The sequence below is a fragment of the Lissotriton helveticus genome, chromosome 2_1 (genome assembly GCF_964261635.1).
Source record: "Lissotriton helveticus chromosome 2_1, aLisHel1.1, whole genome shotgun sequence".
Lineage (NCBI taxonomy): Eukaryota > Metazoa > Chordata > Amphibia > Caudata > Salamandridae > Lissotriton > Lissotriton helveticus.
Window position 1 is genome coordinate 824,062,288 of NC_136059.1, and position 22,857 is coordinate 824,085,144.

The 22,857-nt window shown below is 48.0% G+C and overlaps 1 protein-coding gene across 4 annotated transcripts in view; it reads left to right on the forward strand.

The window, feature by feature from the left end:
* Positions 1-22,857, forward strand: part of DMXL1 (Dmx like 1) — a 2,287,446-nt gene that overhangs the window by 116,108 nt on the left and 2,148,481 nt on the right. For all 4 annotated transcript variants that reach the window (XM_078675553.1, XM_078675555.1, XM_078675552.1 and 1 more), the window contains exon 3: positions 21,489-21,566. In XM_078675553.1, the coding sequence (XP_078531679.1) occupies positions 21,489-21,566 (78 nt within the window). The remainder of the gene's footprint in view (positions 1-21,488; positions 21,567-22,857) is intronic.

Sequence of the window (22,857 nt, forward strand, 5' to 3'; positions counted from 1 at the left end):
GATGGGGCACTCCCCAGATCGACCTGTTTGCCACAAGGTCCAACACCAAATGCCCACACTTCGCAAGTTGGCATCCCCAGAAAGGGTCCCTAGGGAATGCATTTTCGATCGCATGGTGCAATGTCTTTGCGTACGCCTTTCCACCATTTCCAATGATTCCCAGGGTCCTCAGAAAGCTGCGGGCGGAGCGCTGTACTCTCATTCTGGTAGCCCCAACTTGACCACGCCAACATTGGTTCATTGAACTCCACCGTCTATCTCTGGAACCGCCGATACGTCTGAAGAAGCTCCCATCTCTCCTCACGATGTGCAACCAGCAAGTCCAGCATCCGAATCTGGCCTCACTCAAATTAGCCGCTTGGCTCCTGAGTTCAGAGAATTTCAAAGTTTGATTATCCCTCCAGAATGTTGAGCAATCTTGGCTTGGGCACGGGCTAATAGCACCAACAAAACATACTCTTTGAAATGGAAAAGGTTTTGCATCTGGTGTAAAGGTAAAGGTATACATCCTTTCTCTTCCTCTCCGGAACAAATATTGCCTTATCTTCTCCATCTAGCGAACTCCGGCCTGGCTCATGCTTCCATCAGGGTCCATTTGGCGGCGATATCCCGTTACAGAAGATCTCCTACTGGCCCTTCTCTTTGGTCTAACAGATTGGTCAAACAATTTTTAAAAGGACTCTACAGGACCTTTCCCCCTGTGAGAATTTTGCCACCTACCTGGCACCTGAACACTGTCCTTAACCAGCTTATGAAGCATCCCTTTGAGCCGGTACACAGGGCTGACATGAAATACCTCTCTTGGAAGACAGCCCTCCTACTTGCACTCACCTCCGCAAGACGGGTGAGTGAGCTTCAAGCTTTATCAATACCGGAGCCTTTCCTGCAATTCAAGCAGGATAGAGTAATCTTACGGACAAATCCAAAGTTTATTCCAAAAGTCCCGTCGGACTTCCATCTCAATGAGCCGGTGGTCTTACGCTTTTTCTTCCGAATCCCACGACGGCAGCGGAAAGGTCGTTGCACTCTCTAGATCTTAAGCGCTGCCTTAAATTCTATATTGAAAAGACAAAAACCTTCAGGAAGTCTCATCAGCTATTTGTAGCTTACGGTAGACCCTGAAGAGGTCTTCCACTCACCAAGCAAAGTATATCCCGCTGGATTTCTGCAGCTATTTCGTTTTGTCATGAACAGGCAGGGCAGCCCCTGCAATCTAGGGTGCGAGCTCACTCTACCAGGGCAATATCTACATCCATGGCACTTTTTGCAGGAGTGCCAGTCATAGACGTTTGTAGAGCGGCAACATGGAAGTCGCCACATACCTTCACTAGGCATTACTGCCTGGACACAGAACTCATGAAGCGGAGAAGCGTGGCTCACTGGTTAGAGGAGGCAGACCCTGAAGCAGAGGTCAGACCCGGGACCAGGGTTCAATTCCCGACGCGGCAGGGTCTTGAGCTCAAATGTCCACGGACTCGATAATTCTCGCTTCGGTGCCTACTCTAATCACGGGTTCACACTCTGCAACTCTGGGCAATAGCTTTCTTAATCTCCACTACGGCCCCCCCGCGGCGGGGTGCCTGGCTTTCACCTTGGGGATGCCCAGTAGGGGTTATCTCGCAGGGAAAAGCCAGGACGGGTTCCCAAAGCAAGCGCCTTGAGACCTTGCGGTGATGAGGCGCTATATAAGAACCTTTGACATGACATGAAGGATGCTGCGGTGGGACAAGCAGTACTTCGTCATCTGTTTCAGTAAAGGTGAGCCCTCTTTCCTCCCTCCATCCTTCTCATGTATGCACATTTCTGTATTGTAGTGATGGTATTTGTAGATTGCAAATGCATCTTTCTGTTAGTCGTTTGATATGGTTTTATCTAATGTCCTGTATATCCTATGCAATCTGAAATGTGCTTTCCTCATTGCTTGCTACTGTGATTCAAGCATGTGAATCTATGAAAGACACTAATAATACTGGATAAGAAATGCGTTACCTACCTGTAACTGCAGTTATCCAGTATTTCATCTCCTCCCAGTGCTCAAGTTCCTCCAGGGAGCTGTAGCAAGAGGTCTCCCAAGATTCTGAGGAACTCCATAGAGAGCCTGTGTGGGGCATAAATGCTACCAGGGATAGTGGTTGACCCTGTAGGATGCCTGCTACTGCCACATATCTGCCCAAGTTGTCTTGCCATACTCAGGTTACCTTTAAGAGAAGATGACTATGGATGAAGGTGGCCACTCCACTCCACTCGATCTCCTAATGAACCCAGCATGGAACACCTGTGCGAATACCAGCCTTACCAGGAAGGGGCATTTATTGCCCACTAAATGAGTTTCTTGGAGGGGCAATATGTCTGGGTTAATACAGCGGACCTCATTTAGAACCGCCTCTCTTCTATCTAAAAAGCCATTGCCCTTCCATGTTAGGAACCTCACCAAGCCTCTTGCCTCACTTCTAAGCTTGTCAGCCATCACCTGCCAACACCTGCCTGAGCTGTCTGTTAGTTGACTTCCTAACTCAGCTAAAAGCAATATGCATTCTAAAGAGTTTGTAGCTGACAGAACACCTGGTCTCAGACTCAACTGTCAATCTCTTAGCGATGCCATAGCAGTTATGTTCCCCCTCCCACTTTGCTGACCAAGGGCCAGATGTAGGTAGGGTTTTACCGGTCGGTAACGGCCGAATTCGGCCGTTACCGACCGGTAAAAGGATTTTGAGATGTAGGGGGCAGAATCGGTAAATTTACCGTTCGGTAAATTTACCGATCGGTAATTTTACCGAATCTGTAAATATACCGGTCGGTAAATTTACCGACCGGTATTTTTACAGATTCTGTAAAATTGATATGTAGGTGGGACTCTTATGAGTCCCACAAGGCCTAAGAAATCGGTATTTTACCATCAAATTCAATTTGATGGTGAAATACCGATTCAGGTGTGCATGCACATGTGTGCATGCACACCTGTGCCATATGACAGGCAGACCTGCCCTTAGGGCAGGTATGCCTGCCATATGGCCCCCGACCCTTTTTTGGGGGTGCTAGAGGGTGTCAAAGTGACCCCCTGCACCCTTGTCAAAATCGGTATTTACCGATTCGGTAAATACCGACCGGTAATGCCCCATTCATTCCTATGGGCTTCAAAGCCCATAGGAATGAATGGAGCATTACCGGTCGGTATTTACCGATTCGGTAAATACCGATTTTTACCGATTCGTTAAAATACACATCTGGATGGACCTACATGTCCACCCTTCATATTTACCGATTCTTAATTACCGAATCGGTAAAATTCGGTAATTAAGAATCGTTAAATATTTTTTACCTACATCTGGGCCCAAGTGATTACTCATCTGCCCATGTCTGGCTGTAACTATTTCTGTGTAGGCCTGTGCCTTCTATTTGAGTCTACATGCTTACTCTGCAACAAACTCAGTATAAAAGTCTGAAGGGCCCGTGGACAAAGAGAAGGGTGAACCCTGCACATTTCCACAGGTCCTCCATCAGAAGTTGAATAGACGGTGGAAGGTGTGGTGGGGATTAAAGGATGGGTAAGGCTTGGGCCTTTGTGAACAATTTGAAGGACCCACCTTTCCTGTGTGATCGCTTACTAATGGATAGCATCTTGGCTGCGGAGAGGGGGGACACCACTGCCTCTCCTGTAAAACAGCTGGGTTCCCTACTGGGGTGGGACAGGCTTGCGGTAAGGGACACTCGTCCAAAGCCACGAAAGGAGCACTGGGATTGTTGCTGGAGAGGCTCTGTAGAACGGCCCAGAGAGCAAGCAGTAGCCCTATTTTCCTTGAAATGTTCAAGGGCAGAGTCAGCCTTGTCCCTGTACAAGACAAGTCCCATTGAACAGCATGTCCATCAGGGAGGACTGGATGTCGCCTGAGAACCCAGTAGATTGTAGCCTCACATTCGACAAATGGCAACACTGGTGCATATAGCCATCAAAGAACCCCAAGGGAATGGTAGTTCTTTGAAAACTCCATGAATTCTTTGACAAATCAATATTCAAGCATGGGGATGTCTCTGACTGCTGAAGCCGAGTTTTCCAAGAAATCGTTGTGACTTTTTGGAACGAGTGGATGTAGCCATGCCTGTATTTGGACTTCATGGGCTATGTCTAAATATGGTTATGATTTCTATGCCTATATAAGGGTCTTGTGAATTCTACCTATATAAGGGCATGAATCGGTAAATTACGCTTGGATCCTAAAATGCTACACAACAGAAGAACATTATTTGAAACCACAACTACAAAAAATAACAAAGCAAAAAGAAAGGGTAACCTAATTTAATTGAGTGGGAAAGAGAAATAGAAGGACCAAGCACCTTTCAACCTACCCTCCCCCCCCCTCCCCAAAGCCTCCACCCACCTCCGCTGTTCACCCCCAGTGGTATCATTAGTGTCAGGTCCATATCCACAAACTGGCACCGTCCAAGTTAATCCTTTAACCATCTTTAAGGAAGAGACAGAGAGACGAAGATTGTGGAGTCCAGGACAACAGCAGCAACCCCAATTACAATGGAGATTAGGACTCCTCCTGAATAATGAGTAGCAAGGGTAGGTCAACAGAATCCCACAGACTCTTATTGGGTAATCTGAGTGATGTACAGTTAACTAAGTGTTCTCAGCAGAGGACTAGGTTTTCTCCCCATACAAATGCAGTGCGGTTTCATGACATAAAAAGAAACTACTTTTGTTCTTCAGAAAAATCCGATTGAGATTCTGTCTTAACAGCCAAGCATAAAATTTTAACACTGAAGAAAAAAACAAAGAGCTTAGATACACTCCACAGTTGTATCCTGATTATAATCGATTACCCCTGAAGTAGTTAATTTTGAAGAGGCTGTCCTCAGATATGAAAGTAACACAGCAGCCTATATCCTCCAGATGACCTGTATCTCAAGTTTACTCTCATGACGTGAAGGATCACAATCAACCGTTTTGTTTATAAAGTTGCTTTGAGGAGATGCAAATAAAGGAAAAGCAATCTGTCAACCATGGGCAAGTTTAATCCCACAGTCTCCACACAGCCTGCATAAAACATATGAACCTATACAAATATGCTCTACAGATGTGGCAGTCATCAGTGCACAAAAAAATACAAAAGAGCTCAGGGTTAGGTTTAGCCCACCCCAATTTAAATTGGTTTGCTTTGGTGTCAAGCAAAAACACCCTTTGATGGAACATGCCATTCAAGTGTATGAGGGTTTTGTGTAATTGTAGCAGCAAAACCTTGCAAGGCAACCAGTGTTAGAAGCAAAAAAAATCTAGTAGCCTTTAGAAAGCCTTCCCATGCTTCCCCCATGCATGCACACGCCCGAATCAACGGACCCAATAAGCTTTTTTTATGAGTATTATTTAATACCTGGGTCCTTTGTCTACACTCTCCCTGGCACCTCCGCTGTGCTCTGCGTCGCCTCCGAGGCCAACCACCTTTGTTGCAGGGGTCGAGGCTACCCTGATTCAGGTTTTCACTGGTGTGCACTCTGTGGCTTATTTACGTTTATTTAGGCTGATTGTGCCTGCTGCTGTTGTTTGCTCTGTCCATTTCTTTCAGGCTTACTGGTTCCCTCCACTCCCGCCGCTGACCCTTGTCCCCGCCCCCTACCAACCAGCTCCTGCCTCCCAGCTGCATGTCCCTCCACCTCCCCTTCATAATGGCTAACCCTCTCGCCCGACGTCCCCTTTTTCACGGAAACCTGGACCAACGCCACCTCCGGTGCCGACATCGCCACCGCCATCCCAGACGGCTACAAGATCCAGAGACCGAACCGTCCGCTCCGCACAGAAGGAAAACTCTCAATCGTACACAAGACCCCCCTCCGACTCTACACATCCAGCACGAGTGACCCCCACTCCAACACAGAACACCTCCACTTCCAGATGCAGACAAGCCCTAGGACCACGCTACGCGGCACCCTCATCTACAGACCCCCAGGACCTCGCACCCACCATGCAGCTACCATCGTCAAGCTCGCCGCACCCCACGCCATCACCTCCACGGTCTACATTCTACTCGGGGACTTGAACTTCCACCTCGACAACGACCCCGACTCAACCACTCTCCTCGACAACCTCGCCAACCTAGGGCTGAAGCAGCTCGTCAACACACCCACCCACAGAGCGGGCCACCCCCTTGACCGCGTCTTCGCAGGAGGAAAAAACACCTGCTTCTGCCACACCACCCAGCCCCCCTGGAATGACCACCACTGCATCCACTTCACTTTCAACACCACCACCTCACCCAAACCCACCCTGCGCCCGCCACGACTGAACTGGAGCAAGATCAGAGGAGCACCTCAACACCACCCTCTGTCAAACCCCCCCCCCCCCCCCCCTTCGATGCGACCGACGCAGCCAAGGAATTTCACCACTGGGTCTGCTGCTGCGCCAACAAGCTCCCACCACTCCGCCCCTCCGCCAAAAACGCCCACTGAAAGCTGCCTCGTTCACCGCAGAACTTCAAGAAGCCAGACGCACCTGCAGACGTCTAGAGAACACCTGCCAAAACATGAAAACCGTGGAAGCACGGATCAACAAGAGCACCCACAAGGAATACCACCAGCGCATAAGGACACCAAACGAACCTTCATAAAAGACAAAGTCCAGACCTACGTAACCAACACCTAGGAACTGTTCAACGTCATACAGCAGTTCACAAAGCACACCTGCGAAGCCATGGAAGTCACACCTTCCCAGGAACTTTGTGACAAACTCAGCTCCTACTTTCATCTGAAGATCAAGGCCCTCTATGACGACTTCAGCGAATCCACCACGAACACCACTGCCCCACCCACCACCGCCGACAAACCGACCATCAAGTCCTGCGATCCTGCCACCATTGAACTCATCACCACGACCATGAAGAAAACCCACTCAGGAGCCCCTACGGACCCCTGCCCTCCACACATCTTCCACAAGGCCGCCGTCGTCATAACACACGAACTAGGACGCACCATTAACACCTCCCTCAGATCAGGCATCTGTCCAGATGACTCGAAACAGGCAGAGGTGAAACCCCTCCTCAAGAAACCGATGGCTGACCCAACAGACCTGAAGAACTACCGGCCCATCTCTCTCCTCTCTTTTGCAGCCAAAGTCACAGAGACTCGTTAACTCCCAGCTGACCGCCTTGATAGAAGAGAACTCCATCCTGGACGCCTCCCAGTTTGGATTCTGCAGGAACCACAGCACCGAAACCGCCCTCCTCGCTGCCACCAACAACATCCGCATGCTGCTGGACCAGGGACACTCCGCGGCCCTCATCCTCCTAGACCTTTCCTCAGCTTTTGTCACAGTCTCACACCGCACTCTCGCAGCCAGACATCACGACGCGGGAATACAAGGAGTCGCCCTCGACTGGATCCAATCCATCCTCTCTGGCAGAACCCAGAGGATCCGACTCCCTCCCTTCATCTCCAACCCGACAGAAATCAACTGCGGCGTACCCCAAGGATCTTCACTCAGCCCCACTCTCTTCAACATATACATGACCCCCCTCACTGCCATCGTCAGACAGCATGGCCTCAGCATTGCTTCCCTATGCCGACAACACCCAGCTCATCCTCTCGCTCATGAAGAATCCTGAAGGCACCAGACTCCGCTTCCAGGAAGGAATGAAGAATGCGGTGACCTGGATGAAGGAGAGCTGCCTGAAGCTAAACTCTAAAAGACCGAGGTCCTCATCCTCTGTCCATTCACCTCTGCCTGGGACAACACCTGGTGGCCCTTTGGAGCCCAGACACCCCTACAGACCACGCTCAGAACCTCGCTTCATCTAGGACTCCTCCCTCTTCATGAACCGCCAGATCAACGCTGTCGCCTCCAACAGCTTCAACTGCCTCTGCATCCTCCGTAAGACCCTCCAGACTGCAGAAGAACAGTCACCCACGCACTCATTGCCAGCAGACTGGACTACGGCAACACCCTCTACGCTGGAACCAACAAAACTCCCAGTCAAGAAGAGGGTCACCTTTAAACTCCTCACCCACGCCTAAAAATCCCTCAACAACATCGGCCCCAAATGCCTCAACGAGAGAGTATCCTTCCACGTACCCAAAAGGAACCTCCGCTCCGCCGACCTTGCCCTAGCAGAGGTCCCCCGCATCCGCGGCCTCCAAAAAAGGGCTACGGGATACACTAGACGCGGGGGAATCTAGCAGCCCGGCGACATCGGGGAATGGCTCTGGCTCTTCTCCGGCAGACATGCAACAATTGATGCAGGAGATGCGACAAGGATTTGCCACAATAGTGGATAAGGTCGACCGGATCTCCTCCAGAATGGATGCCATCGCGCAGAAAATAGACGTCCATGAGGAACGCATCTCAGAAGCGGAGAGGCGGATATCCACTAATGGTGACACGACGGCCTCTCATACCTCGCAACTCTCCAGGATGGACAATGTCCTCAGAATTATTGCGGCAAAAATCGAGGAATTGGAAGCTAGAAGTCGTCGAAACAACATTCGCGTGGTGGGCGTGCCAGAAGCCACCAACACTGGGCGCATGGAGGAGTACGTGGAGAAAATACTTCTTGCAACTGTTGGCCCTGATGCTCTCTCAAACAATTTATCGTGGAGAGGGCGCATAGTTCACTGGGCCCTCAGCCCAAGCCGGGTGCCCCACCATGACCCATCATTGCGAGGCTTTTGAATTACCGAGACCGGGACACGGCACTAAAGGCGGCGTGCACCAACCGCAATTTGTCTTATGACGGAGTCACTTTCTCTATTTACCCTGACTTCACCCCTGTGGTGCAAGAACAATGTCGTAAATTCATGGATGTCAAACGCAAACTGAGAGAACTGCAAACTGATTATGCGTTACTTTATCCAGCCAAGTTGAGTGACCCACCAAGCTAAGCAACATTTTTTTACAAATTCACAGCAAGTGAGCGACTTTTTGAAAACACTGCGTCATGCTCGCTCTGGTCGGGGTGGAGATGTCGATATGGCGCGTGAGGATGAGCGCTCGCTGAATGGGGATGGCTAGCTGGCAGGTCCGATCGTTGAGGCACGCTGCTGGTCTACTGTTGCCATCCTGAGATTCCTGGACGACTCTCGATCAAGACTGAACACTGCTGGAAACCGAATACACTGTGGACGGGTGTTGATCTGCTGGTGGTAATGTACAAACAGGCACCACCCCCTCTCTTTAGCTGTACCTACTTCAGGCGGTGCAGGACTGGAGACAGCTGTAGGGGGTGGCTCTGTGTATCCCTAGATGACCCCCAAAGGGTATACCCCCTTGGAAATTTTTGCTGCGTTGCAGCTGTTGGGCTGGTTACTGATTGTTCTGGGTGGAGGGTGGGAAGGGGTTTCTGGCAAGTTTGGGTTGCTTCAGTGGGAGGAGGGAGAGGGGGGGGGACCAATTTATGCAAGCTTGACCATTATCACCTCCGAATTGTTTTGGCTGTAACACCGACAGGCATGCACGATTACATCTATTCACTGTGGGAGGCGAGTTACCTATTAGCATTTACAGGAGCGAGCCTCCCTTTTCAGCCCACCCTTGTTATATTTCTGCCTGACGACATTGCTGCTTCTTCTGTACTGTGTTGCGCAGAGCCTGTTGTAAGCTTAATTGCATTCTTTCACTTAAGCACAATGGAGGTGACCCTGAGTTGGGGTACGTTTGAGAAACTATTCACAAGTTTTAGAAAGTTGTTAATCGAAAATATTTTCAAAGAGTTCTTCCATCTGAATCTTACAGGAATTTGTAATGATCACTTGCGGGAGTGCCCTCTCGCTCGACATGGAGTACACACAAGCATTACGTCACAAGTTTATCCTGGCATGTATGTTCCTAAAGGACTTGACATGTTGACCCATCAGCCTATAGGACTTCGCTTACTAGTTGTTGAGACACTGCCTGATCCATGGAGGACGCTGACTTAAATGTATTAGCGTGGAATGTACGGGGCTTAGGTGACCCTAGGAAGCGACGTCAAATCCTATCCTATTTAGATCGGCACTAGGTGCACATAGCCCTGTTGCAGGAAACTCACTTCAAGGCACACACCTCCCACACCTTCGCCACCAGGTGGGCAGCTCACTCAGTGTTCTCGTCCTTCTCCAGTTATGCTAGGGGTACTGCGATACTTGTGAAGAGAGGTACGCCCTTTGCTATGGCTGGTACAAAAGTGGACAGCCAGGGGCGATTCTGTATGATGTGGGGTAGATTAGGACACATCGCTGTAACAGTGGTATGTTGCTATGGCCCCAACATTGATGATCCACGGTTCTTTACGGAGCTATGGGCAGCGGTTGTGGGAACTGGCCCTCAACATATTATTTGGGGGGGAGACTTCAACACTACTCTTGACCCCACGGTGGACAGATCAAATCCCTCACCGCACCACTACACCAAGGCGAGGTGTGCGCTGCGCTCGGTGCTCACTGAACATAGCCTAGTGGATGCCTGGAGACATTTGCACTCTGCTTCCAGGGAAGGCACACACTTCACGGCACAAGCACACTCCTGTGCGCGCCTTGACTATATCCTTTTGACACCGCAACTCTCCACTTCACTTACTAAGCCGCTGCACCTTCCCAGGACATACTCCGACCATTCCCCTGTAAAAATCACACTACGATCGGCAGACTTAGGCCCCCCCACAACTGCTTGGCGTATGCAGCCTACGATGCTGCTTGACGCTGTCTTCCAGGAAGAATTACGTTGTGAATGCTTAGATTTTTTTCAGCAGAACAAAAACTCTGTCAATGCCGTTGAGACAATCTGGGAGGCGTTTAAAGTTCTCTGAGAGGGCTCTGTATAGCCAAAGGCTCCGGAGTCCTACGGAGCATCATGACACGGCTGACAACACTTGAGACCGACCTTAAACACCTGGAGGCATCATTAACTTTGGACGCAGACGATGCTACCCTCTCGGCTATCCGCGAGAAAGTCTCTGAATACACTGAGGAAGCGACCAGAGAAACGAAATTTAGGGGCAAATACTGGGCTGCTAGGCGTTATGGCGAGGGCGAGAGACCAGGGAAGGCCTTGGCTGCGACGATCAAACTCTCCAGGACACCTAATATTATCCTAGAGCTAGAGAATCAGACAGGTGGAATGTTTATAGATACAGCTCAGATTCTTAACGCCTTTGTGGAGCACTACAGCGTATTGTACACCTCCACTAGATCGGGAATCCTCGATCTACACGATTATCTGGCGGACGTCTCCCTTGGGTGGCTCAGTGATGCACAGAGAGCGTTCTTAAGTGCCCCTTTTGAGGTGGACGAGGTGCAGGATGCAAATATGAGCATGCAATCCGGCAAAGCTACAGGACTAGACGGGATCCCAATTGAATTTTATAAGACATACATAGACTTCATGGCTCCTGTACTGAAAGAGGTCTACGAGGATGCTCTTGAGGTGGGTCACTTGCCGCCCTCTATGCGAGTTGCGCTTATCACATCGCTACTAAAACCTGGGAAGCCTGCGAACAAATGTGATTCATATCGACCCTTATCCCTGCTGAACTGCGATGTTAAAATACTTGCCAAACTGATAGCCACTCGCATTAGCCTCTTACTCCCGGCCCTGATTTTGCCAGACCAGTCCGGTTTTGTACCTGGCAGAGCCACGTCGCATAATTTAAGAACCTTTTTTTCTGTCCTAGACTCAGTACATGAAGAGCTACCGATGGCTGCCGTCTTTCTTGATGCCACTAAGGCTTTTGACTCTCTGGAGTCGGACTATGTTTTCCGAATCCTTGAGAGAATGGGTTTTCCGGCAATCTTCATATCCTGGATTCAGCTCCTGTATGAACGCCCTGCTGCTAGAGTACTTATTAATGGCAAGCTATCCTCGGAATTCCCAGTAACCAGAGGCACTAGACAAGGGTGCCCCCTATCACCGCTTCTGTTCGCTATAGCGACAGAGCCTCTAGCTGCAAAACTGCGGCAACATCACAAAGACGTTGGCCTGCGCTGTTTTCAGCGTCAATTATTGATATCAATGTATGCGGACGACATCACCTTATATGTGCGTGACCCGAGTGCCAACCTAAACCCCATCCTGAGAGAATTTATAAGATTTGGCAAACTCTCTGGTATTCAGATCAATTGGGGTAAATCATGCATATTCCCACTAACTGCGGCCACGGTTAGATTTGATCTAGATTACCCCATCGACTGGTGCGAAGGGGACTTTAAATATCTGGGCATTAACATTGAGAAAGATAAGGACGAATTGATTAGAGCTAACTATGGCACCACTATGACGCGTATTACCGATAATGTAACGAGATGGATCACACTGCCACTCTCCTTAGCGGGTAGAGCATCCTTAATTAAAATGGTGATCCTCCCCCAACTGCTATACCTATTTTTGAATATTCCATTCTACCCGGGTGGATATTTTTTCCGGCAACTTCGGTCGGAGCTCATAAAAGACTGGTATGGGGATGAAAATCGCCTCGCCTAGGTTGGGACATATTAGTGAGGCCCTATAATCAAGGCGGGTTTGGTATACCGAATTTTGAATTATATTACCTAGCAGCACAAGCTCATTATGCATATTTCTGGGTGCGCCAGCCTCGGTACATGCCCCAACTAGCGGTTGAACACTGGCTGGCCCATCCTATCCCGATAGAAGGGGCATTCTATGCCTTGGTAACGGGTAGAGATAAAACACCTACTACGGTATTGAGCACTGTGACAGCGTGGTCCCGACTTACTGCTAAACTGTAGGCTGTAATGCTCTATGCACCTTTGCTACCTCTAGCTTACCACCCGCGTTTGTCCCTGCTACAGGAAGCGGGCTTTCGCAAGTTAATACATACCATACATGTCACAACATGGGGGGACCTGTACCATAACGGCACATTCCGTTCCATGGACCATTTATATGAGGGCATACACCGACACCGCTGGACGTCTTCCTATACATTAGACTTCGCCAGGGGCTGAAGGCCCTTACACCTGACTTTCCACATGAACCCCCGACGTTCTCGCCTCTGCAGCTCATACTTCAAAATGACACCCCTTGTAAGCTTGTCTCTACGATCTATAGGTCAGTACACACACAGATAGACTACCCGTCTTTGACTGCTAAACTGCGATGGGACCGAGAATTGGACGCGCCGCTTATGGACGAACAGTGGGTGTTCTGCCTCCAGCAGACGGAGCGCATCTCTGCTAGCAGCAGGTTTAGGATCCTCCACTATAAATTTATACACAGGTTGTACTACACCCCTGTCCGCATGCTCAGATTCAAGCTTTGTACAACTGACACTTGTGATAGGTGCCACGCCCAGGGAGCAGATTTTTTACATCTGGCGTGGGGGTGCGGGGAAGTACGACAATACTGGGACCAGGTGTTTTCAGCTTTATCCAAAATGATTCATGTTGACCTAGATCCCTCCCCTGTTTTAGCCCTTTTGGGATATGTAGAACCCCTACAGGCGACATACCGCAAATTTATCGCTCTAGCCCTCTTAGTGGCCAAACGACTAGTTGCATGTAGATGGGGCAGAGGCAGAGCGCCCAAATTTAAGGATTGGATACATGACCTTACATATTGCCAGGAACAGCTGAGTACTTATGCTGAACTGCTGCCACTCGCCTCACGTCCCAGGGACATTTGGGCCCCTCTACAAGGTTACCTAGGACAGATGCATGATGATACCGCAGATGAGGGACTCACTTGATGCTACACAGGCCTGGGCTCCTAGATCCCCCCATTGATGTGCATGTAGGTACAAGGAAATGTCACTGGATTTTGGGATTTATGTGATAGACCAAGTTGGCCTTCATTAGGCAGATAGCACTGTACACTACATAGGCAGGTGCAGATTTGGGAGATACGCAGGTGTATACGCCCTGGGGACAGGAAGTTCACACATCGCCCCTCGAACTAGCTCACTGAGACTGTACCCCCATTTAGTGCAATACATTGGCAATATGGGAAGCGGGACTAAGAGATGTGCTATTCTCTCGTATGCTGTAGATTTAATTGCTGTATCTCTAATGGCTCTTTATATAGTTCTGTGCTATGGATCAACTACTTTATGTATGCCTTATGAACTATGAAATGTGTACGACACAATGCTTGTTGCGAATGTACTGTAACTGAAAATATCAAAATAAAGTTTAAAAAAAAAAAGTAAGGAAACCTTGATTTCCATCTATTTTTAAAGAGAAAAAATATTGAACAGAATTTAAGACTAGGAAATGTTTGAGCTGCTGTTTTGTGCTAAAGTTGAATTAACTAAACATCTGGAGTTAGTAAGCCGTATATAATTGCAGGTAAAAGTAATGTCTGATAGATCCGCAGATTCCTTACCATACAATATTCCCCAGGGTTCAGACTGGATCCAGACACTTTTGATGTACTGTACCTCTGCACACCAGTAGGTGGTGGTGTTCAGCTCCATGTGGCATTGTCGGAGTCATCTGCGCTGGAAACGATGTGTTTATTGCTTATATAGTGGCCATCCCAGCACATTACATCAGTTCTTTTCTTTCCTCACCAGTCAGCGCTGATCTGGAGAGAGCTATGCCCAGTCAGTTTTTAACTGACCTTTTTTGGCTTTTTGGTTAATATTTTTTGCGAGAATTTGTCTCCTGGTGTGAGAATGTCCACAAAAAGGCAGATTTCATAACGTGCAGTGCCTGTCACCACCAGATGTCGGTGACGGACTCGCACTTGGTTTGTCTTTGGTGTCTGGACCGTGTGATCATGACGTCAAGACGTGCAAGTGTTGCTGTGCCTTGCATTCAAGCTCCTTGCCATGCGCTGCCGATCGACCTCCCAACATTCCAGATGTCTCTCATGAGGAAGTTCCTGAGATCCTTCACAGAGCCTCTCCTGGCAATCGTTGTCCCATTCAAGGCGTGGGGTAAGTGCTACTAGAAAAACATGTAGGCAAAGAGGTCTAACTTCACTGTGTAAGTCTTTGGATGAGACACGGGGCCGTCTGCACTCCAGGCCAAGCTCTGTGGTGGAGCCCGTAACTGGGCCGCCCCCCTGCCTCCATGAGTTTCTGGGAGTTGGAACAACCCCAGCTCAGCTAAAGGAATTTTATGAGGCAAGCACCTCATCTTTGAGTGACGGACCCTTCTGGAGTGCCCTCAGGCCCCATGGATTCAAAAGGGGCAACAACTTGTTTTTGGCCTGTGAGCCTCCCCTTACCGCCAGTCTGGCCCCCGGGATCAAGTGATTGATTCAGAGTGGCATTGGTCGAGTGACCTCGACCTTACCTAGCGCCCACTTCAGTGCCAACTCCCCGGGTGCCACGGACGCCTATTGGTGGTGCCCCCACATCAAAATTCCCTACTCAGACACAGCGCCAGTGCCCCATGTTGGCCTGGATTGGGTGATGAATGGAAAGGGTCTGAGGTCCCTTATGGTTACCAACCCTTAGAAAATCCTGAGGACACCTACTTTGAGGATCTGGCGGAATCCAGTGGACTGGACCCCTTACCAGACACTGTCCTTGGTCTCTTCGCCTACTGGCACTATGGAGGAGGGTGCCTCGTTCACTATGGTGGTGAGGAGGGCAGCCTTTTAGGACAATACTCACATACGATCTGCGACTCATTTGTGCGGGTGCTGCCCAAGGTCGTGGAGGGGGCCCAAGATATACTCCAGGAATTGCTGACCAGCGAGATTCAGCCAAATTTGCCATATGATGTGGGCTGGACACGACCGACTCATTGGGCAGAGACATTTCATTGTCTTTGGCCCTTAGACTCCACTCCTGTTTCAGAACCACTGACTGTTCGGGGGATGTACAGACCTCACTTATGGACATGCCCCTTGATGGCTCCCGTTTTTTGGGAGAGAAGGCAGACTCCGGGCTGGAGTGCTTTAAAGAAGGCAGAGCTACTGCCAGGTCTTTAGGCCTTTCCATGGTCCCTCGCCAACCCCAGTCCTGCTTCCACTTCTTTTGTGGCCAAAGAAGGGGTTTTCAACCATGTCTCTACTCTTCAGCCACCACTGCCAGCAGGTTGCACAACTTTTTTGTGGCCCAGGATGCGGTTCCCATAGACCACATGTGACAGATAGCCATAGGTTCAGCCAGGCCACCCACCCGCCCCACCCTCTTCCTGGCAGCCACATCTTCCAAGCCCCTTCAGTTTGACCTCCAACGATCAAGAGCATCCAATGTGGGCACAGGATCTGCCATCACCTGCACCACTGATGATCAATAAAATCTGATCATTGGGTTTTGCAGATCGTCCAAAGGGGTTATTCCCTCCCATTTGCGACCACCCATGCCACCCACTTATGACAAGCTGACAGATGACCATCTCTCCTTACTTTGTCAGGAAGTATTGTCTCTCTTGGACAAGGGAGCCATAGAGGGGATACAGATATCAGAAGTAGGTCATGGTTGCTATTTCAGCTACTTTCTGGTGCCAAAGGAGGACCGAGGCCTCCCTTCTATATTAGACCTGCACCTTCTCAATCTCTTCCTCAAGAAGGAGAAATTCAAAATGTCGCACTCGCTCATGTTCTGTCTGCCCTAGACCCAGGAGACTGAATGGTAGCGTTGGACTTGCAGGACCCATATTTTCACATTCCCGTCCCGCCTCCCCCAGACTTTACCTGCCGTTCCTGATGGGCAAGAGCACTTTCAGTTTGCAGTCCTCTCCTTTGGCTGTACCAGTGCCCCTGTTTTTCACCAAGGTGATTCCGCTGGTTGCAGCTCATCTGCAGAAGTCAGGGGTTCCATGCTTCCCCTACATAGATGATTGGCTGTTGAAGGTAGGCTCTCCACAGGCAGTCATCTCCCATTTCCAGACTACGGCAAACCTCCTGCACTCGCAGGGGTTCCTTATCAACATGCCGAAGTCACACCTGACTATCTCAGACGCTCTCTTTCATTGGAACTGTTCTGGATACAGTTCAATTTTGGGCCTATCCTCCAGAGCAGTGAGTTCAGGATATTCAGGATATGATACGGATGTTTCAGCCTGGGTTTCGGTGAAACCGACTCTGAGGGTGCTTTTGATGTATGCCTGTTGGCATATGTGGGCTTTGCAGTGGGACCTGAAGTTTCAGTGGGCTTAATATCAGGGAAATCACTCTGACATGGTTCAGTTCTCGTAGGAAATTGTAAAAGACCTCCAGTGGTGGCTAACAAACACGGTTGGGCCAGTAGCAGGCCCCTCTCCCTTCCCCAATCTGAGCTGATTGTAGTGACAGATGCTTCAATCCTAGGATGAGGCCGGCCCTCTGGGAGAGGTGGAGATCAGAGGACTCTGGCGGAATCCGGGCTCCACACCTGTTGGATCTTTGGGCTAGCAATTTTGTTTTGAAAGCCTTTCTTCCTTGAATTCAGGGGAAGACTGGTACATGGGTTCATTGTAACACCACCTTTATGTGGTACTGGAACAAACATGGCCAGTTGGGGTTGTGGACCCTTTGTCAAAAAGCGCTGGACCACTGGACGTGGCTGGAACACCAGGACATATACCTAGTGGTTCAACACTTGGCAGGCTCTCTGAACACCAGAACGGGCCAATTCAGCCATCGATGTGTTGCAGATCACAAATGGTATCTCCATTCAGAGTTGGCACAAGGCCTCTTTCAATAGTAGGGAGGGCCTTGGTTAGATCTGTTCACCATCACTGAGAATGAGCAATGTCAGTAGTTTTGCCTGCTCGAGTTTCCAAGGCAGCTCTTGCTCATAGCTTTTTTTTTCTTGAATAGAGCTCCGGTCTCCTGGCCACCTTTCCTACAGCTCCACTCCAGCCCAGTGTTTTATTATGGGGTTTTTGAAGAGCCTGTGGCCGCCCCAACAACGTAAATAGGAAGCAAGTGCCAACAGCCTCTCAAAAGAAAAACAAAGGGATTTAGGGAGAAAACAACCATATCTTCAGATATTTCCTGAATAACAGATGTTCTTCAGTATTTCTAGTGGACAGTGGAAGTACATTCCAAAGGGCGGGAGCCTTGTTGTGGAAAGGACAACAACAGTTCAGTCCCGCCAAGTTGAGGTCAGCTGAGCTTATGTGGTGGGATAGTCTGTAACAAGGTAAGAGATTGGACAAAACAGGAGCTCTTTGGGAGAACAGGATGTTATGGCTGTACTCACGGTCTTGAAATAGATGCTCCTCATTAATGTAAGCCAGTGCAACTGGTGAAGAAAGCCAGAAACAGGGCAAAACTTTGGCAGGACAAACAATTGCCTATCTGCTGCATTCCAGGTAAGCTGGAGTCTTCTGATGATTGACTTGTTAGTGCCAAGGTACAAGAGTACAAGATCAGGAACGACCGGGCCCAAGCCTTTCTTTTGGCTCCAGAGCCTGGTATCCTGAGCTGTTGAGCAGGAGTGTCAGTCCTCCGATCAGGCTGCCTCTTCGGGAGGAACTTCTGTCACAGCACCAGGGCATGGTTCTGCACTCAAACCTCACAATGCTTCCCCTTCATGTGTGGAGATTGAGTGGTGACAGTTAACAGTTCTCGACCTTCTGCCTGAAGTCTGCAATGTGATTTTGGCAGCCATGTGTCCTTCCATCAAGACGGGATGAGCATGCCATTGGAACAAATTTGAGGTGTACGGATAAACACGTTGATTTTCTGTCTGCACCCCTTTTCCCAGGTTCTTCTGTTTATACTTTTCTTGGCCCTGCTGGGCTCTGTTTTGGGAACATTAAAAGGTTATCCTTGTGCCATTCCAGCATTTTTGCTGTTGCCAGACCAGCCATGCCTTTTCAAATTCCCCCACTGTAAATAGGTTCCTGAATAGTCCACAGTATATGTTCCCACCAGCGCCTTTTATTATGCCCTAGTGGGACCTAAATCTGATTCTTACGCTCCTGTTGTACACTCTCTTAGAGCCGCTCCACAACTGCCCACTGAGACTTCTCACCATCAAAACAGCCTTCCTTGTGGTGATAACATCAGCCAGGATGGTCAGTGAGTTACATGCACTGTCAGCAAATCCTCAATACCTTCCCTTCTATCCAGACAAGCCGGTCCTCTGGACTAGAGCACCCTTTTTACCGAAGGCTGTAACTCTTCTCCACGTAGACTAGTCCATCACTCTGCCTACCTTTTACACTCTGCCTACCTTTTACACTCTGCCGTTTCCCTCTAAGGAAGAGGACACACTCCACCGGCTGGAGCTAAAAAGAACCTTGGTGACCTACCTCCGTCGTACTTGCGACTTCCGGGTGGACGATCAACTCTTCGTGGGTGATGTCGGGCCAATAAAGGGAAGGCAGTGCAGAAGCGGACCATCTTGCGATGGATAGTGCTCTGCATCAAAACCTGCTAGGCATTGGCCAAAAAGCAGCCGCCTGAGGGTTTGCGTGCTCACTCTACCAGAGCAAAGGCTGCGACCACTGTGTTATCTCGTGGAGTTCCTGTCATGGATTTCTGTTAAGCAACAACGTGGGCTTCCTTGCACACACTTACGAAACACTGCTTTCTGGACAGTCTGGTCTAGTGTGACAATCACTTTGCCCATTCAGTCCTTCAGGACTTTTTAGTCTAATGCATATCCCAGTCCCATCTCGGGGAGGTATCTATTCTGAGGTAAGAAATCTGTGGCTAGGAGTCTCTAGCAGATGAAAAAGTTACTTATCTTCAGTAATTCCTTCTCTGGTAGAGACTCCATCTAGCCGCATATTCCTTACTGACCCTCCCCTTTCTGTGACCAGATTATAGTGTAACGGGTTCACGCTTTTAAAAAGGCCCTAGCTTAACACACCAGTCAGTGATCAGTGTTCCTCATGGCTCTGTGCTTCTGGCATGATAAGGCGTGAAAAGAAACAGATGTCAGCACGCTGGGGTGGCGCCTATATGCACGCACGTAATTTCCGGCGCAGACAATGCCGATGAATACACGCATAGCCAAGCGACACCACCTACTGGTGTGCAGGCCTACCGCTCGTCTAAATATTCTGGATAAAGTCCGATGCCTGGGGAATAATTCTAGAAGTAAGGGATCTGCAGCTAGATAGTTTCTTCCAGATAAGACATTACTGAAAGTAAGTTACTTGTTCTATATGAAAATAACTTCATGTGCTACTTAATGTCTAGGCTTGTGTGCACCAGTACAGCACTAGGCGAGGTGCAAATTAAAAACATTTCCTCTTCTGATGATGGACTTGGTCTACCCGTTTTTACTCTGTTTCACGATAGTGTGAAAACTGACAAGACTCTCACTGAGACGTCTGGTGATTACTGCATCTGTCCTCAACTCGTATTGTAACCATTTTGATTGTCGGTATCACTTAATAGGAACCCGGGTATGTGAGATAATGCAAGTACTTGTAAGATGCTAGCAGTTGGTTGCTGTGGGACAAACCCAATAAGACATTTCTGGACTTTTCTGCTGAAAAAGGCTTATTGCATTTGCCTACAAAATGTTGGTCAAGACAATGCATATCGTAAGATAGCTATATGAGGAATTTGACTTTACTTGATCTATGATACTGGTTTCTGTTTGACTGTCAACATGCCTAATAGCGTCCCTCGTTGTGACGATCAAGTACATAGGACTTTTAAAGTTTGTTTTTTTATTGACATTTTGGTGACGAGATTTGTTTGCATAAGGTAAAAGTATTTTAGCTCTGGTAGTGTTTTCTGCACTTTCCATATTGCTAACATTATACAGTCTACGTTGTGGATATTTTTATGATGCTGTGTTGTTTGTTTCCATGTTGATCGATAATGGGGGATTGTACATGCAGTCTTACTTTGCATATATTTATATTCCAAAAATAAATGTACAGCACATAACAAAAGAGTAAATTAATGGCTGCTCAGTAAAATAGAAAAACAAAGTACACAAAAAAATCTGCAAACCTGTAATAACTGTTGACTTCAGTGAGTTTAAAAGAAGGTTGCTTTTGAGATTATATATAACAGGAAATGGCAGGTCAACTGCGTTGCTGCACTACACTCCCTTGAGCACTACCCCGAGTAACAACTTGGTCAGAGCTTCCATTCCACTTCCATATCCGCACCATCATCCGATGGTTTGGGCGGTATGTTGGATGGATTTACAAACAACCCATATGATGAGACTCTGCCAAAGGGTGGTCTGATGGGTATATCTCAACCAGTTGTAACTCTATAGTTTTTGCATGAATCTCCGGTTTTCCGGTTACTAGTACAGCAACGCAGTTGACCTGCCATTTCCTGTTGTTATATAAAATGTCTTGTGTAGGGAATTGAAATGACAGGTCATTAAATATATCCCCTTGACCCTTTTCATATTGAGTTTTGTGCTTTTGAGATTACCCATCTGTTACATGCTAAGTTTCAAGAAGACATCAAAAATGTTGCCCGGGGCGACTGGTGACCGAAGAGCTCTAGCAAGACGAGTATCCCATCTTCACATAACATTTAAGTAACACGTTGTGTAGGATACTTCTCAAGTAACTCTGCAACAGTGCCGTTATGCAATATTCCTTGTGAAATAAAGAACGCTTTTGCTGTAAAAGTAAACAACTACTGGTTGTTAAAAGGTCGCACTTTTGAATTACTACACAGTAATTTTCTTTTCTTTTAGATTGCAGCTTCCTATGGAAACTTTATTTGTATCTTTGAACCAGTGACCCTTTTGACACAGAAGATTGCTCAAGCTACTGTAAGTACACTAATTTCATAGTTGCATGCCATATTAATGATATTACGGATTTTTTTTAATGTCTGGTTGGCGATTCACGATTCATTGTTTTTGTCACTAATGATGACACAATACACAGAAACTGGCTTTGCATCAGCTCCCTTCAGTCATTGGCTACACTGAGCGATCCACCTTTTCGTCATTTCTTGATTGCAGAGTCTTTTACGTGAGGATTGGCCTGCAGGAGTATTGAGCAGTTATAACTTTAAATTCCCCGCTCATGGTTGAAAGAAACTTTATTAATTGGGCAGCTGAGCACTCTTTAGTTCCGAGCCTTCCCCAGCAGTCCCAATCTAGATGACTTGAGCTTCAGCCAGCGATACACCGGCCTCGCCTATCGGAGTAAGAAGCCATCAGCTGCAAGGCTGATGGACTCTCACCAGACCCAACCAAGACACGCATGGCAAGCGGTCATGACTGGTGCATGCCATAGAATTCACAAGGTCTGTGTCTGTGTCTGTGTGTGCGCTGAGTGAGTCCTCCCACCTGAAGATGCCAACTATGGAACTGTTTACCCACAACATTTGATCCACTGACAACCACCTTCTCTTCAGAAAACTACTCAGGAATTGGCTCTCCCCCCATAAGCACCATACGCAAACCGAAATATGCAGCATTTTTCTCTGTAGAGAAGAAGCATGTATTTGTACTATAGATATGTACCTATATGTGTATTGCTTTGTATAAGCATGTTGAATAATTATGTTTAAAAATAAACATTTTTTTTTTAAGTAGAACACTTGAAACTCAGAGTTTATCTAATCCATCTTTAATCTACATATACTTATTTTCTTTATGCATCTACATACCTTCCATGTACTTGGATATATATATATATATATATATCTTTTCTCCTAAAAAGCATATTCAAAGCACTATCCTATTTCTCACCCTTACCTCAATCAGTATCTTTAATCTACATATACTTCCTTCCTTTATGCATTTATATACTTTCCATATACTTATGAATCTATATATTTATTACTTTCTTCTAATTAAGCATATCCAATGCACTACCCTATTTTACACCCTATACCTTTCTCAATATATCTTCTACCGCAACTCTCTGACTCATCTCAAACTTCTGCACTTTCTTCTTTAATTGTCTATGTATGTTTGTGCAACAGTAGTTTGAAAGATATCCAGTATTGGGGTATCTTTCATAGATTCACATGCCTGAATCATTCCCCGTCGTCAAGGCGGGAGTCCCACGGTAAATAAAAAAGCAGTGCCAAAAGCACTTTGTAGTATC